This window comes from Pararge aegeria, chromosome Z (assembly GCF_905163445.1).
Source record: "Pararge aegeria chromosome Z, ilParAegt1.1, whole genome shotgun sequence".
NCBI classification, from domain to species: domain Eukaryota; kingdom Metazoa; phylum Arthropoda; class Insecta; order Lepidoptera; family Nymphalidae; genus Pararge; species Pararge aegeria.
In genome coordinates this window covers 4,288,438-4,305,983 of record NC_053208.1, presented here as the reverse complement: position 1 = coordinate 4,305,983, position 17,546 = coordinate 4,288,438, and the positions used below count along the sequence as shown (strand labels likewise).

Below are 17,546 nucleotides of genomic sequence, written 5' to 3'. Positions count from 1 at the left end.
TTCAGCGCATGTTTGAAATAAGTAGTTAATGACTTCTCTCGATTGACTGCGATTTGACACGGTTGGGTTTTATGCTACACTATAGCTTGCATAGTAATTATATGGCAATTTGGTTTGGCAATTTATATCGTTGTCCTTCTAACTCTTTTCTCATTTGTTTAAGTACTCTTTGCTCAACCGTGTGGGCAGGATCGTAATGTAAACTCAACTTGTAGTTTGTTTTCATGTTCTGTACGTAATTCATCCCCAATCATAGTTTATAATCCGACGATTTGTCTCTTCGTTTCTTGTATTTTTCCCTTCTCTTTCTATTTCTATTTCTCTTCTGTATCCAATACTTACTAATGTTCAGAATAATATGTCTTATACCGTATTGTAGGTGGTTTGTCTCGGAAATGGCTCTGAAATACTAGCAAATTTCAACTTCTCAATTTGCTGACCTTGCTCAACTACCAGACTTATAGATCTTTGATCTTGTCTGGCTTCTACACATAAATAACTATGAAATTTAGCTTATTAGAATGAAAAAAAATGTATACATCGTAATAAAGCTATAAATCTGAAATACTTACACTGTTGACGTTATTTAATTAGTTATTTTTACAAGCTCTCCGTTCTGATACAAATATTATATAGTCGTAATTAAATATGCATTGCGTTCGGAACTTAAAGTTGTTAATGTTACAAAACCATTTTCTACGTTCCGTACTGAGGATAATAAATATTTATGTGTATGTGAACGTGTCTATAAAGAGTACTATTATTGATCAAATTCAAATTCAAAATTCAAATTCAAATTCTTTTTTCAAGTAGGCCTACTTACTTATAAGCACTTTTGAAACTTCAAGTATGTATGTTTGTAGTGACTCTACCACCGGTTCGGAAAGCAGATTCTACCGAGAAGAGCCGGCAAGAAACTCAGTAGGTGCTCTTTTCCAACATCAACATTTACAATCATTTTGCTATCTTACGGGAGATGAGAGCGAGGCTGGCTGCTTCCAATCTACCTTGTCATTGTGGAATTCATCAAATGTATAGTAACCTCGCTGTACTAGATGCGTTTTTACACATTTTTTAAATGTATTTGAATGCATATTCGTGTTGCACATTTTTTAAATGATCGAAACTTGTGTTGCTTGCTACTGGAGATATAACAGCTTACCGTTGCCAACTTGTCGATATCTTCGTCAGATGCACCAAGCGACGCCAGGCCAAGTTCCTGCGAGAATTGAGCGAAGCTTGGGTTAGCGAGCAACGGCATGTGCCCAAGCAGCTCATGACAGCAGTCGCTGAAAATTGAGAAAAAAATTTCATTTATTACTACTATACTAAAGTGATTCATCAGTGTAGCGCGAATAAAATTGAATTCATCATTCATCCATTCAATCAATATTTCATTCATCATTTATGTATTCAGGATACACGCAAAGGAGCGACGGGTTTAAAGCATGGACCTACAACGCTACGCCAAAGTGATTAATGTGGTAGTAATAATTAACACATGTTTGTTATTATAACCGGAGCGAAAGTTTATGTAGTATTATATATCAACGTGGTCTTCGAGACATGAGGGTGGACAGCGCCAATTTCCTAACTGAAGGTGGGTACAGAAATCTCTGAACATCCTATAAAACCCAATGAATAACATAATTTTTATCTAATCTGAGAATAGAATCATGGTCCTCATAATCCTTAACTGAACATACTAACCCCAAGATTATTTGATAATTAATTCTAATACACAAATTTTCGATTAAAACCGTAGGTACATCTGAAAGATAGGAAAGTTTTAAAGGTTCAAACGGTTCGAAAGACTCTTACCGTTTGATTATGTTTAAAAACTTAAAAGAAATAGGCTTGCGTTTGATGACTACTATGCCAAAAGAAAAACTATGATGAAGTATTGGGTTAGTATCATCGTCATCGTTATCAACCCATTAGTGGCTCACTACAGGGCAAGGATCTCCTGTCAGAATGAGCGAGGGTATAGGCTTAATGCAGATTAGCCTCACACGCCTTTCATAATATTATGAAGAACTCTCAGGCATCCAAGTTTCGTCACGATGTTATCCATCACTGTTAAAGTACGGTATATTTATTGCTTAAACTGAATACGCACATGACTCCGAAAAGTTGGTTGATATTAACTTTTCTAATGAATGCCTATTATTTCTTGCCCTTGATACGCGAAGTTATACGTGATAAGAAATATAGATGCCGGAAAAGTTTTCCACGTCATAGCAGTTCGGATCAGAAACGTAGATGAGTATCGTTTCGCACAGGTTGACTGGATGACTACCACGTAAGTAAGCGACCGCTCTCGGCGTGGTGTCTCGCTGTTTTTTGGTAGTATGGTGATTGGCGAACAAAATGGTGAAATTCCTGAGCGCTCTCGACGTTATCCTGTAAAAGATCGATAGACATTACGCTGGTGCAGCAATCTGAATAGAATGTTATAGCGATTCGGCGCCAATGATTTTTTGTGGCACGGCAGAGACTAAAACTACTACTTGGCAGAGGTAAGAGGAAGGTCAACCAACAAGTAACTTCTTCTTCTCGCTATTTTGTACCAGACCGTAATACAATGTAAGGAGCTTTCCCAGCGTGAAGTACCCTGATAAGGATATCAAGTTATTGAGCAGCTGTTTTGGCCTTAGACTCGATGTGTTTTCCGAAATTAATAATGGATAAGATTTTGATACCCAAAACCTTCATATGGTCGCTAATCAATTAGCGAATGATGGACGGACACATAAACCCAGAAAGTGGGAGCCAAGGTAAACTTTCCCGACATTTGTTAACCGGTGGCGATCGTTGATATTGGTACATAATTTGCAATGACTATACAACCAACGCTGTCAAATTATATATCGACAGCAAAAGCAGTTCGGGTCATTACACAGAAGTTCTTAATCATAATTTTTATATGCTAAATACTTTGTTAATGTTGATAAAAAAATGTACGTACCTTTATGTTTTTACGTATATATTTATTAAAAGACCTTTAACGAAATTGGCTAAATTGACGAGCTTAAGCTCGACATCATCAGGCTAATATTGTCCAGCAGCTGTGCACTGTTCTCTTTTCACATAGGTTGGCAGAATTTAAGGATTATTATCTGAATTCAGGAATCAAACCAGGGCCTAGTGATCCATAGTTAATCCTGCTAACCACCAAAGCCACCATTGGTACGTGACAAATAAGACTTTCATAACCGTTCTTTAATAATATAAAAAGTTATTTAAACTTACGGTTCAGGTGTGTAAAACGGATCTGAAGAGTGGCGTATGTACTGGGTGCAATGAAACACCCTAAATGCAAGGCCCGATAGGAAATCCCTCGGAGAAAGGTAGCCAGCAACGGGGCGTAGTTGAAAACCAGTTTTACGCTTCAGGAAAATATTTACGTCCTCGAGCTGTGAAAGGACGCAGCATTTTAAAATAACAAGTTACCGAGTTTCGCAACCCGGTTAGCAAAATAAACTACAAATTGCGAATAACTTACTACTAAATAGATACTTAATGATAATATCCGACTGTATCAACCACGCAGTTTTGTTTATTACACATCAAGCTTCTACATGTCCCCGCGAAAAACTACTTTACTAAACTTTAGATAAGTAAATTACAAAAGCTGCGATCGAGATCCTGTGTCAAAAATAAAATATGGGATTTACTGAGAGCAATACATCGTAAACAGCGTCAAGGTCGCATCTGAGCATAGATTTCCTGCTGATATGTAAATATTATCTTTATTCAAATTCAAATAGAGTTATTATTGGTGTAAAAGATAGATGTTGACGTGGGAGGACAACAGCGGAGTTTTGCGCAGGCTCCGCGCTTCGGAGCTATTCGTAGCTGATAGAGAGGACAGAGCATTCCCGAACAAAGGCTATGGTTAAGATGGCTATTGTTGCACAAGGCACACATCCTTTTTTTAAATCGAACTCAATTCCATAACTGCCCCTCCCTCTTTGAATAATTTAATATTTAAATCAAGTAAAAAAACGTTAATGAGTAATATTATTGATTTTTCTCTGATAAACTTTCATTGAATAACATGATAGTGTTTATATCCTCTTTGGGTAACATTGAACAACGATAAAAGTAAAGGTTTCCAATCGGTAGTAAACGTTGATTCAAAAATCGGTAAAATCTTACTGTACATAGAAATTTTTTTAAATCCCCATTCGGAAATTAAATATTTGAAAATTGACCCTCAGTTACATATAACTTTTGATATTTATTATAATAATATTATAAAATTTTCATTATAGTTATTAGTCTTTTAAAAATATCTATTTACCTGAGGAAGATTGTCTTCTCTGTAGCCACAATATTTGACGAGTTGTGGCCAATTTTCCAAGTACTCTTCGCATGCGTGCTTCTGGTACAGCTTGAAAAGCTCCCGGAAGACAATACCCCTAGAAATATCGATATATATTTTTTTTGTTATTCTCTACATAAATATAACGTAAAAAAAAATTATAGCACCGATCGGCGTTTTCGACATAATGCTAAGGATTATGGATAAAAGACTCATTATACCTGCATACGAAGTCCTTATTTTGAGTCTACGATCTTGAATAATCCTAAAGCAACGGGACGATATCTCTGCGACCCATTAACTATCTCTCTCTATTGCAATCTACTGCAATAGTCTATCCGTTGCTGCTTTCGTCAAACAAACACACTTTCGTATACGTATGTCATACACTTCTTAATTAAAATGTACTGAATTAAATTTCAATAAAAAGAGATCATGAAGAAATCGCTGGATATAGATTAGACACGTCTTTTTTTCGCTAAATATAGTTTTTTACTATATTTCAGATTTCGATGTATGATAACATTTTGAAACTCCTTCTTAAAATGTAGGGATACTTAAATCTCATAAGTTATGTTATAGAAATTGTTTAGTCACAGATCAAAAACATCGACCGCGTGAACGTGTACTAAACTCCCCTCCTATGTGCGTTGATGCACCTTACTCCTTCAGTTATATAAATAAAGTAGGGTCCGGTACGCCGCTGTCTGCTTTTTTTAGGGCCTTTTTATGCACTTCTTTTGATCACTCGTGTGCAAAATATTGCGACATACATTCAATTGTAGATGGACAATTACAAACAAGGTCCATCGAAGTCGGTTTTCTTTTTATTGTGTGGCGTAACTTGACATCCCTATTTCCATGTGTTTACATACAAATATGATGTGATAAAGTGTATGTTAACAAACGAGCGGATTAAGTTCAGTAGTGTAGACTATTCGTATATTAGTATGTACAACACATCGTCAATAATATTGAAGAATTGAAGTATTGGTAAAAAATATTGTCAATGATATTGACTGTATGAGCAGCAGTAGGAACTGACTATTACTGATCACCGCAGATTAGTGACTCAGGGTCTCAAACTCCTATCGATAAAGAGGAACCGAGCACTTTTCTCTTCTGTTAATAATATCCAGTTAACCCACTTGGTTCTTAGCTAGGAAACACCAAAATAAATAGGCTCTTGAGCGATAAATTTACGCGAAATAAGTCAAGGGTCAAGGGATACCGTTTTTTATCGAAAAACTTCATACAATCTTTTATTATAATATGCCAGGATTAACAAATAGTAAAGTCAAGTTTTCTTTATTCAATTTAGTTATTATTATTACCCATACAATAGCAACAAGTATACAAAAGAATTCATTTTATCCGAGCCTTATCCCCCGAGTCGAAGGCGGAAATGGATAGTTAAATCGAGAATGGATTTATGACCGAGTTACACACTCCGATTTCCACTTCGATCACAAAGTTTGTTCGAACGTCTAGTATCCCATTCCCAAAATTCAAGTTAAAAGGTTATTATGATTGTTATTGATTAGTTATGGTCTCTTTGATATTTACGATTCCAATGTTAGCAAAATATGTCAATTTATTATTTGATGTTTCTAATATCCACATACCCAAGTTAAATGAGAGCAAAGAAAAAAAATGGCATTGTCTTGAGTTATTGTCCGTGGACTATTACCTCTATTTCATTTCATGTCGAGTAATTTTTCTTCTGTGGTATAAAACAAAAACTGGGAAATGAATCTAATCTAAATCGATTATTGCAAACTTATTTTTGGTCATTATAGTTTATCTCAAGTAACATTTGTGAAAAATAGATTTATTTCGCATTCTGCAGATGTTTTTTTTATCTGGCATCCGGCTCCACAGATTAATTTAAATTTCCGGTACATTAGTACCGGAAGTCCGGAACTCTGCCATTTAGAACTTTAAAAAAAATATCGTTAAACTAATAAGTATATAAACACTTCCATAACACTGCCAATTCAGACAAGAATCCAAACTAAAGTGAGATAATTAATAAATATTGTCAAGCTTTCATGTTCGTAATTAGCAACAATGGTACATACACCAAAGAAGCTAAATTAAAAAAAAAAAACATTCCTAAAATAAAAGTTACCCTTTAGTGTTCTATTTTTTATATCATTAGATATATTATTGTGACTAGATAAGAGAAAAGATCACAGATTACTTTATTAAATGTCAATATAAAATAATAATTCAACATGCACAAAGTTTGGCCAAGGCTTCGGCAAAGATTGGACAATAGTCATTGCTGTTGTTAGTGAGTATACAAGCAATAACTTCATACTGTGAATAGTAAGTAACTCTTGGAAGGCAAGGCTGTAAAAAAAAAATCACTTTGACTGACTTCTATTATAATAATAGTGATCAGAGATCTTTGTACCCAATATGTCTTCCAAATATATTAATCACTTGCAAAACCATTATTATATCAGACAATCTTACAAACCACTTTGTTATTTGGATATCAAGGTTTTGTCAACGTTTTATGGATTTAAGAATAAATACCCAAAAAAAACATTTCGATCTCTTTAGAAAAAAAATAGCAAAAGCCTAGAACCCAGAGCGGAAATCCAGTGTAAAATGTAGTTTTTGTATTCTCTTTGATCCAGTGCTAAGAGACGTAGCAATTTGAACCTTTAGTCTGGTAGTAATAGAGGTCAGTGCGAACAAATGTAGATCAAAGCACTATGCTAATAGGTACGTTGTTTTTGTGCCAAGCTTGCAATCGCACTTTGTTTTTTTTTTGCTTCTTTCTCGATTATTCAAAATGAATGTGTTTTAAAAAAAATATATTCTTTAGAAAGTAAAAAAAATTCTAGTAACCCTACTTTAAGACTTCAATTTTCCCGAACCTATCTGTATATATTTGTTGTCATCCTCTATGTACTTTTTTTTACCAGTGGCAAGAAATCGTAAATATATAAATCATTTTATAGACAGTCCGGTATACCGCCCGACTTTATGTCTTTTGAGGAACATATCTTTCTACAAACATATAGAAGATATGTTTGTCTATTTATTTTGTACGTTTCTCCGCTATAACAACGTGGTGTTATATTAAAGTAATAAATATAGCCCAAAATACAAACAAGTAGAGAATCTGATTTCCGTTTTGAGACTTGAGTGAATGAATGATGAGCAGCACTAGATTCATTCATTCATCTGCTTCTAATGTCGCGGCCTGTAGGGCTTTAAAAATGTACAAATCATAATCTCCGATGCTATGGCACCAGTAGAGTCACTTATTGTGTGTATTTTCCTCAGACATTATATGAAAGAAGTTCCGCTTTAAACTTCAGGTTCCTGTCACAGGAAATACTAAACATCTCGAAGTTCTTGAAAAACTCGGCATTATGAGAATATTGATTGACCTTCGCTTCTATATTTGAATTTTATATATACGGGAAAACTTTTTCCTGCCGCACTTATAAACGATAAAAAAGTGGGGTAGAAAATTGTAGGAAATATAAAATCGTAATCCTTTGGTAATAATTTGTTCTGTGTTCATTTAAAAGGCCAATATGACACATAAACCATGAAAACTGATGAAATAAAAAACCCTAAATGATAGCTTATTCGGAAACGAACTGCGGGTCACTTTAGTGGTAGAAACTAATCCCGCTAAATTACTAGTCAAAATATAAGATTGAAGCAGATCCTATAGATCAATGTAAAGTAGCGCCTCACTCGTCGACTAATGTTAAAAAGTACAAACTAATTTAACAAAAAAAACCCTTAGTTCCCAACATAAGGCAAGTCTGTATCGTAGGTTTTTATTAAAGATGTTTTAAGTGTTGGCAAGGTTAACGAAAGTTTCTTCACAACAAATTACTCAAGCAACAAACCTCTGCCTACTGATTGCAAAACTTTTTTTTCATTTGATTTTTTTTTCTTGTTTTAAACTTATTAGAAGGTCAAGGCGCTAAGAAGTGATATACATAGTTGAAGATCAAAATGTTATCTGAAGCACAGTTTCTACTTATGGCTCTATTGGACCGGTAGCCAACGAATATAGAAGCTATCTAAGTTAAACCATCCTCTAGAACTTACGTTATGTTGCTTAAACCGCGTATGCCGAGAGTAACTCTATTATAATGGCCACGACTCCATTATAACTATCAGAACGTGCTGTTATGATACTTTGAAATAGCGTAACTACTATTACTCCCTACTGTATTTCACATTAATCTACATAAAATAAAATTATTAGTTAACTTTATCTAAGTAAACAGAATTTGAGCGGTTACATACGACTGCTATACTTAAACATTAGCCCGCTACCATCTGATCTGCATCATCACTTACCAACTTTTTATTTAACATACGTGGCCTAACTTGTAATTGGATACAAAAATATTTATTTTAATTTTTTTATTCTTAAGACCCATCAATTAAATCTAACAACATTCACAAACAAATCAACAACAATTTTGTGTTAGAATTACAAATTATGTTTAGTGCCATTACAATAATCAATTATAGTGTACACAGCATTATCGTTGTTATGTCCGGTCAAATTATAAAAAAATAAGAACTCAAATAAGTATTTAACTAAAAACTATTAAAAATGTACTGTAAATATGAATTAAGCTATTTTAAAAATATATTTTGAACCTGAACTACTGTATACGAAACTAAATATCAAAAACCTTGTCAAAAATGTTCATGTAACAATTATAATAAAAAAAAGAGTATAATTTACTCACCAAGTCTTGATTTCGGTTTCAGTATATTGAACTTTCGGAATGGGATGTCCGCTATAAACACAAGCAAACAAGTTTATAAAAAATGATAGCAGTTATTCAAAGTACTTTGAAGATCCCTCAGGAAATCAAAGATTTGGTTTAATACCAGAAGAATGCTGAGTGATTATCCTTACAAAACACTTCTATATACCACGTTAAGCTGTTGCCCGTCACTTTGCCCGCATTTCTGGTCATTAAATAATAACTCTAATAAGTATCCTATGCGCATCTTCTATATATAATATAATATCTAAATAATATATCCTTTGTCCATCTAAAAAATGCATTATCATCATCATTTACATAGACCAACCCGTTAGCGTTAGTTAGGATTTCAGTGACACATCTATCTACGTGTGAAGCGGTGATAGCGCATTGGGTAGATGCTCGACTTCACTTTCGGGGAGCCGATTTCGAATCCCAGCACGCACCTCTAACTGTTCTAAGTTATGTGCGTTTTGAGAAGCCTGATAGATCTACATAATGCCTTAAAGATGTGTGGAGTCCACCAATCTGCACTGGGTCAGCTAGGTGAACTACGGCCTTAACCCCTTCACATTGTGGGGGCGACCCGAGCTCTGTGGTGGACCGGTAATGGGTTGATGTTGATGATAATAATCTTTCTACAAACTCACACGATAATAACTAAATTGAATTCTCTTTCTTCTCCAGGACATGTAATCATTAAGTGTGTGATAGTAAGAGTAAATCAATAAACCAAAATACATCAGTGTTTTTAATGCATGTCCACTCAAACAGATTGTAGCACTGTGAACCAACGCCGGCAGATCGCGACTACCACTGTCGCTGAAACTCATGTTGCGTCGCATCAAACTGCACGTAACTCTTTCCAGGGAGTTAAAAGTATAGATAAGTTAGATATTTACTATTTGTAGTTGTTAGCGATTGCGGCGAACTGCTCGCGGCGTTTGCGGTAAACGGGGTCCTTGAATCCTGGGTGATCGGCGTCTAGATCTGAGCCGTACATCAGGACGTTCTGAGCTCGATCCAGGTCGGATATCTTCCGCGGAAACCAATGCATTTCACCGAAATCTGAAATAATTATTACTTTAAATCCTCTAATTTTACCACTGTCACTCTCATTACTACAACCTTCCTGAAAAGTCTTTTTTTTTAACGTTTACAGACTAGCGCTTGACCACAATCTCACATCATGGAAAGTGTAGATGTGGCCGAAGATGGGACGCGCTTGCCTAGAAAATGCCTATTCCTCTTTTTTTTTAAATACTCAGGTGGTAAGAATTAGGAAACAAAGAACTCGGAAGTTCCGAACCGTGTAAGAAAGAAGACGCAAATCGCTTTGTGCGAGTTTTTGGACTATTGGCAACATATGGATGAAACCCCGTCCAGTGGCTTGCAGTGCGATGGTAGAATAAGGAGAGGGAATGATATCAAATAGTTCCTGAGCACACTGTCCAAAGTATATCCCTGTATAATACCGACAAACTGGCTACCTTACGACGAGGATCAAGATTTTGGAGTTTTGGACTTTGTAGTTACACAATTCTAGCAGTTTCTGGCCACTTTATCATCATTATAATGACAATCAATGGACGTCCATGACAGGAATTCTGTATGGAATTACAAACTGCCGCTCGCTTCGAACGGCTACCCGCGACTGTTCTGATGACATCCGTCCGCCCAGCCGGGGGTCTACCTACACTGCATTAACTGTTGCGTGGTCGCCATTTCAGTACAGTACATTTTAATCCCACCTAGTGTTAATAATAAGCAAAAATGCGGTTTAAGACGGTAACTGGGTAACCTCTTAGGAGCACATATGTATTAAACCCTATCCCACTAGAACATTAAATATAAATCCAAATTTTCATCACCGGGATTTGAACCTAGGACTTCAACTTATAAGACTCCAGGGTTCACCACTGTGCCTCACCGTCGTTAAACCAATTCCATTCCAGTCCGCGACTCCGTCGGCTTACAATTTGCAATAGGTACGTAAAATGTTCCCGTAAACTATACCTTTATGTGATGTTTAACCAAAGAGGTAAGGGGCAGAGGTATATGCATAATTTAATGTCCTAGCCTTAGAAACATAGGATTTATACCCCTTTTCACCCCTTTAACCCCGTTGCTTAATAATCGTCCGTCCTCCGTTACAACCCTTTATCAGCCCTGTTTCGGCTGTATGATCTAATGATCTTTGCCAGTCAGAAGGAGACAAATTAAAAATAAACATTGGACGTTAAAGTTCTCATAGTTATTTAAGTAAATATATTTATAATTTTAAAATTATCTTCCGTAAGCCGTAATTAAGTTTCAAGTTAGCGATGTTCAAAAAATCCTCTTAATAATAATTACTATGACAGGCAAATTATTCTATAACCAAGTGTAGAAATCATAAATATAAAGATCAGGATATTGTCCATTTAACAAAAAAGGCACACTAAACAAATGGGTTATGTAAGAAAGAATAAAAATCCAACGAAGGAATCCAGGTCTTTGTAATCCGTAGTCTTTGTAAACTGTGTTACCAGCAAAGCTACCGTAAGTACAAATATACGTCGGGACGTTATCGAATAGAGTGCTGATGAATATTCTATTAGTTTCCACTCCTCTTCAATTCTTCGCTGAATAGACACTTTCTATGTATAGTTATTCGAACTACGTTTCAACGCGTTTTTTTATTGAAAACTAATGTATGATACTTTGCAAAGATAGTTTCTTACCTGCGCATTAAATCCTTACTAATATCATAAATGCGATAAGGTGTCTGGTTGTTTGTCCGTCCTTCCTTTACGCCCTTAGTAAGCAACCCATCAACTTTTGGTATAGAGTTTGTTGAAACGACGGAGAGTAACAAAGGCTACGTTATATCCCAGGGAAACAAACGGTTCCCACGGGATTTGCAAAAACCGTAATAAAGGAAGAACGCGGGCCATAGTTACACAACAGCTAAAAAAATGGAATTTATCTTATCACTTTTCTTTTTAGAAGTTGTACAAGTAAACATATAGGTTTACAGAAGGTATTAATATTAATCTTCTGGCGACAAAATATTCACGAGAATGTAAAATAATCACATTATTTGAGAATTATTTATTTTTTTATGACACATAAATATTTATTATGGAATCCGAATGTAATCTAGTTTATTGAATTAGTACCTATTTTATTACGCGGAGGGAATACCGTCGCGCTTTTTTTTAAATTGTGGTTTTTTATTGGCCCAACCGCAAAATAAACCTATTTAATCAGCGCACGCGTACGTGCATAGCTAAATTAATTGTATAAATGAATTTATCTTATTAGAACTAAAAAATAGAGTGGAAATGTTGGAGTGCACGGAGCGGCTACGTAACATTTAGGATACACGCTTTTAATCTCCCATTACTTGGCACAAGGTCACCTTAATGCTGTAGCTAATATCTAATAAAAATACATTTTTTTTTTACGGCAGTACACACATCGCCAAAGTAAGCGTAGCTTGTGTTATGGGTACTAAGATAGTTGTTGAATATTTTTTTTATGAATATAATACACATCAATACTTATAATATACAGATAAACACCCATTTATTGAAAAACAATCATGTTCATCACACAAACATTTTCCAGTTGTGGGAATCGAACCCACGGCCTAGGACTCAGAAAGCAGGGTCGCTGCCCACTGCGCCAGTCGGCCGTCATTTAATCATTAGAAGCAAAAATATATTGATAAAGCGGGCGAAGGAGAAAGCAATGTTGGGTTAGTACAGAAATGGAGATGGAGATCCGTAGAAGAACTACCGGCATAGCTCAGCGAGTCACAAAGCTGAAGTGGAAATGTGCAGGTCACATAGGTCAGTGAACCGACGGACGTAGGGGTTTAAAGGAGTGTACAATACTGGGTTTATCTATCAAGAAATTCCCGGGGTTTGGCGGTGGTGTTACAAGGTACGTAGGTGTCTCGAAGTGCACTTTAAGCTGTTGTTCCTGATTTTTCTATTTCCATTTATCTCTCGTTCTATCATTGCTACGAGAATGAGTGAATAGAGAGTGCATTGTATTGGCCCACACACTTGCTTACTAAAATATCTTCGGTATTATTCTAAAATCTCTCTCTCGATTGAATGGAAAAGCACAGTGGCTAGTATTTTTAACAAAATATCAATAACTTTAGCCGCTCTTCTATGTCGAAACAGATTGTAAGCGCGTTTTATTCGATTCAAATGGAAAGATGAACCTACTAAATGTCTGGAGAATGGACTATAAATTCGTGGAACTACTATACTTAGCCTATTCACTTCCCACGGCTGGGCCCAAGCTTCCTCTGTCTTAGTGGACCCACTTGCTGTTCGAATAAGAATTAGCGGGTAAAACTCATTATTATAACAAATCAAAATCCATAAATAACAAAAAATATATATAATTATAATACTCGTAAGTAAATTAAAGTTATTTTTGGTTTGCTTAACTTTTCTCTTACGCAATAGTATCTTTGAACACATCTCTATTGGACAGCCTTAATTCCACTAAATGCGTTAAGTTGTTTGCGAGCAGGGGGAAGGACTATTTGGCAGAGGAGTGACTGGTTGACTGATTGAATTCTTCACTGCGTCCACAAATATAATACAGGAAAAAATAACGAACAAAAGCTTGAACTTTTTTTAAATGAATATTTTGAATAACTTAACAATTATTAATTGTAAAGTCAACTTGTGTTGAGGATGATCTGGTTTTGGAGTGCGTAGATAGTACATTGCCAAAGATCTGTTTGGTGTGGAGTATAAAGATTGATGAAATAATTAAATACACAATACAGATTCTACTGCTTTCCGCGATGCAAAGTGTTGCAAATTAAGCATTGTATATTATGGAATTCCGCAAAGTTATTTCCGCAAAGTTATTGGCCTTCGGGATTTTCTAACAATGAACAATGAATCGGAGCTACTATTACATGACGCCTCCCTTTGGGATGTCCCGGGGGCTAATAGTACCCCACATCCTTGCATCGCTGTGAAGCACTGCTACCTTTATTATGCAAGATAAAGTATTTCAAGGCAGCACAGACTGAGGAAAAAGGTCAAACCCCTACTCTGGCCGCTGGCAACCATTAAGCTCCTACAGGCTAGGAAACGTTCCATCATCAAAATACTCACCTTATTAATGTCTCACACTCAGGGATAATATTACAGCTAAGATTTAAAAACTCCAATTATTCTAACAATTATTCTAATAAAACTCCAATTATTCTAATATTTTTTTTTTTTTTTTATTTCAACACTAGCGATGTTATATATTGGATATAAGTTTTATGAACGTCCTCCGTTTTTCAAGTTATGTCAATTAAAATTGGTTCAAAATTAAAATGGTCCGACGGTTAAATAAGAGCTGCTAATTTAATTGTTAGAATGCGCGAAGTATTCGTATTTCTTATCATTTTCATACCTTTATACTAAAACCAAACATTCTAGGCTATCTATATATGTTTTGTGAAAATAATATATTTATATTAGTTTGTTTGGAAACTTTAAGAAAGGTTTTCCTTCCTTTCTCGTAACTCTCAGAAGCACGCTAATTAGCTAAGAACTGGTAAGGAAATTGGTGTACATCTATACTAATATTATTAAGATAAAAGATTTTTTGTTTGTTTGTATCAAATAAGATCTGAAATACAGAAACAATTTAAAAATTGGCTAATTATTAAAATAGTATAAAATTCATACCAAAGCTCGCAGCAGCAGACAAGGGCGTCGGAGGAGGAAAGTCTTCGCCAGATTGGGAAGCCACCACTTCGAAATCCTGGACCTCCCGCTTCAACATACGTTTCAACTGTTCCATCCTTCGAGGATCACATTCCACGTCCACCAAGATATCCGACTAAAAAAACACCTTTTATTATTTTAAAACCTAAACTGGAGATTAAATACTATTTGGTTCCACATTAGATACGAGTTGAGATACTTCCTACAACTACACGTAAAGACCCGATAAACACTTATTAAGAATAATGGTTAAGTGGGTATAGGAAAATATACGAATTGGATCAAATCTGTTTGATTAATCAATATAACTTAAAGAAAATATTTTCCTATTCTAAATCTCACTTTAATAACTGCTCGGGCAAAAGCGCGAAAGAATTATTCCAAAAATACATAATAGATCAACGAATTTCAGAAAAAGACTTTATTATCTCTTTGTTGCATCAAAAACGTGTGGAAATTGACAGGTTCAACCAAAGTCGTCGATCTCCCTAGCGTCGGTGGCAAGCGCTGTCTTGTATGTATGAGGCACCAGATATACAGGAATTAAAAATAAATTGTATTACCATAACAATACTAGGCCTTGGTTCCCGGCAGTATTGAATATACTTTTTTTGTACACCACAAAAAGACATGATAAATACAACAGACCAAGTTAAATAGAGGGTACAAATTGGTGGCTTTATCATTACATAGCGATCTCTTCGACACACAAAAGCGTAAAAGGACAATAAGAACAATCGGATTATTAATAAAAAATAAAGATGTGCACGAACTGTGTTTATTAGTGTTCTAAAATCTGGAATCAGAGCTTGTACTACGTAGTATCTACGTAGTATTTATGGTGAAGCAGACTTCGATCAAGAAAAATCAAGAAGAAATTCATGATAAATGGAGACGTTATATCCGTTATAATGATTTTATTATGATAACGAAATATTGAACAATAACTGCGGATGTAAACGTCTAGTGTGTAATTCATTTAATTTAATTTAACAAAAATATTTTTTTTAATTTTGAAATTGGGTCAGTTCTTCGTAAGCGGATAGTTCCCGACCATCTATATAATACTTCTTGCCTTTGAGATAGTTAGTCAAGCGATTGATCGTCCCTTCGAAATTACGTTTAAAATCGATACGTGGTTAAAAAAACTGCATCGCCCCTTTCAGGTTAGCGCCCTTGCACCTCAAAGAGCATATTTAATTACCATAAAATGGCATCGCAATAAAGCTTACATGTAATAAAAAAAAACGGGATGTTTAGCTACGGGAGGAAGGACTTACAGCAGATAACTCCATAGCGGACTTCCTAGATTCAATATGGAGAACATTGATGCCGAGATCTTGAAAAACGCCCAAGACTCGAACCAACCCACCAACTTGGTTCTTCACGGAGAATATAACGGAGATCCTTTCCCCATCATGAGTGTGCTGTCGGCATGCCTGGATCTCTGCTAACTTAGGATGGTGAGGAGCTTCGTTCTTGACTTGCCAATCGGAACCATTTCTATAGAGCCACAAGCCCAGAAGACCTTTGCCGGATCCACTCATTTTCGGGATGGCAAGAGACGATAAATTGTTTTATTATATGATGTTAAGGAAGCCTTGATTGAATTGTATGAATAAGGATTCCAATTAGGGGTGATTGGTACCTCGGATACGTTGCACTGCCTGAGATACACTGCGGCCAGCCATCACTGTATCCCGCTTTATAAAGGGACGAGGCGTGGAGGCTTCGCTGGAGGGTGGGTATATTTGATTGGCTGAATCAAGTGTTCAGTGTAACTTGGAAAATCTTTCATTCTGTTAAGTCACGGACACACTTATACCGTTTGCGTTCGATTTAAAACTTCTATATTTCATGGGATGTTTTAATGAAATTGTTGCCAAGATAAATGTTTGAGTTGTGCCGTCGAACGTCACGATGTTCAGGAATAAATTCTGTGTTTTAAATTCGGGGTTTTCATTTGATTCTTTAACTGTAACAGGATACACACTCGATAGTTACCAATGGTAGTTAAGTTACTTACTCTCGCAGATCTTAATGATATATAATATCTGATAGATAAATCTATTAATTTCGATGCAATAAGGCAAATAATTGTTTTTCCTATGATGCAGCGAAGAAGTTCTGTTTCATAAGCTTTAACTGCATAAGCGAATTTTCCACAGAGGAGAATTATTATAGTGATTAGACCCACAAACTATTCTAATACACGTTGGTGGGCTTAAAACAAGCGGTGATGGTCTAGTGGTTAGAGGTTCAGCTCCTTTTCGGTGGGAACTAGTTCGATCCCCGACATACAGTTTTCGGAGATAAGTGCGTTTTTAAATTTCGGTAATTAAAATATCACTTGCTGGATCTGCATGTGTGTGTTCTCACTGTGTGACGAGTACCAATCCCCACTTGGCCAGCGTGGTGGACCACGGCCCAGTCCCTTCTCATTCTGAGAAGACACACGTGCCCTTCTCACTCTGAGAGAAGACCCGTGCCCTATAGTGGGCCGTTAATCGTTTTATAAGGAGAAAGATGATGAGCTTAGGTTACGGTAATTATAAGTTGTTATTAATAATTGCACTGATCGTGTTTTGCGAGGCACTAAGATGAATTGCGCACTTACGAAATCGGTCCCAACCCAGATGTTGACATGGGTGAACGTTTCTTAACATTAAACTGGATTTTCGTTGTCGCGACGGGGCCACATTGTGTCGT

General features: G+C 35.8%; 1 protein-coding gene across 1 annotated transcript in view; it reads right to left on the bottom strand.

Moving 5' to 3' along the window:
• Nucleotides 1-16,384, bottom strand: part of LOC120636561 (tryptophan 5-hydroxylase 1) — a 29,010-nt gene extending 12,626 nt beyond the window's left edge. The window contains exons 1-7 of the mRNA XM_039908098.1: nt 16,118-16,384; nt 14,799-14,952; nt 9,999-10,164; nt 9,073-9,123; nt 4,307-4,424; nt 3,253-3,416; nt 1,163-1,289 (exon numbers count right to left, since the gene is read on the bottom strand). Coding sequence (XP_039764032.1) covers nt 1,163-1,289; nt 3,253-3,416; nt 4,307-4,424; nt 9,073-9,123; nt 9,999-10,164; nt 14,799-14,952; nt 16,118-16,384 — 1,047 coding nt within the window. The remainder of the gene's footprint in view (nt 1-1,162; nt 1,290-3,252; nt 3,417-4,306; nt 4,425-9,072; nt 9,124-9,998; nt 10,165-14,798; nt 14,953-16,117) is intronic.
• Nucleotides 16,385-17,546: the final 1,162 nt, after the last annotated feature.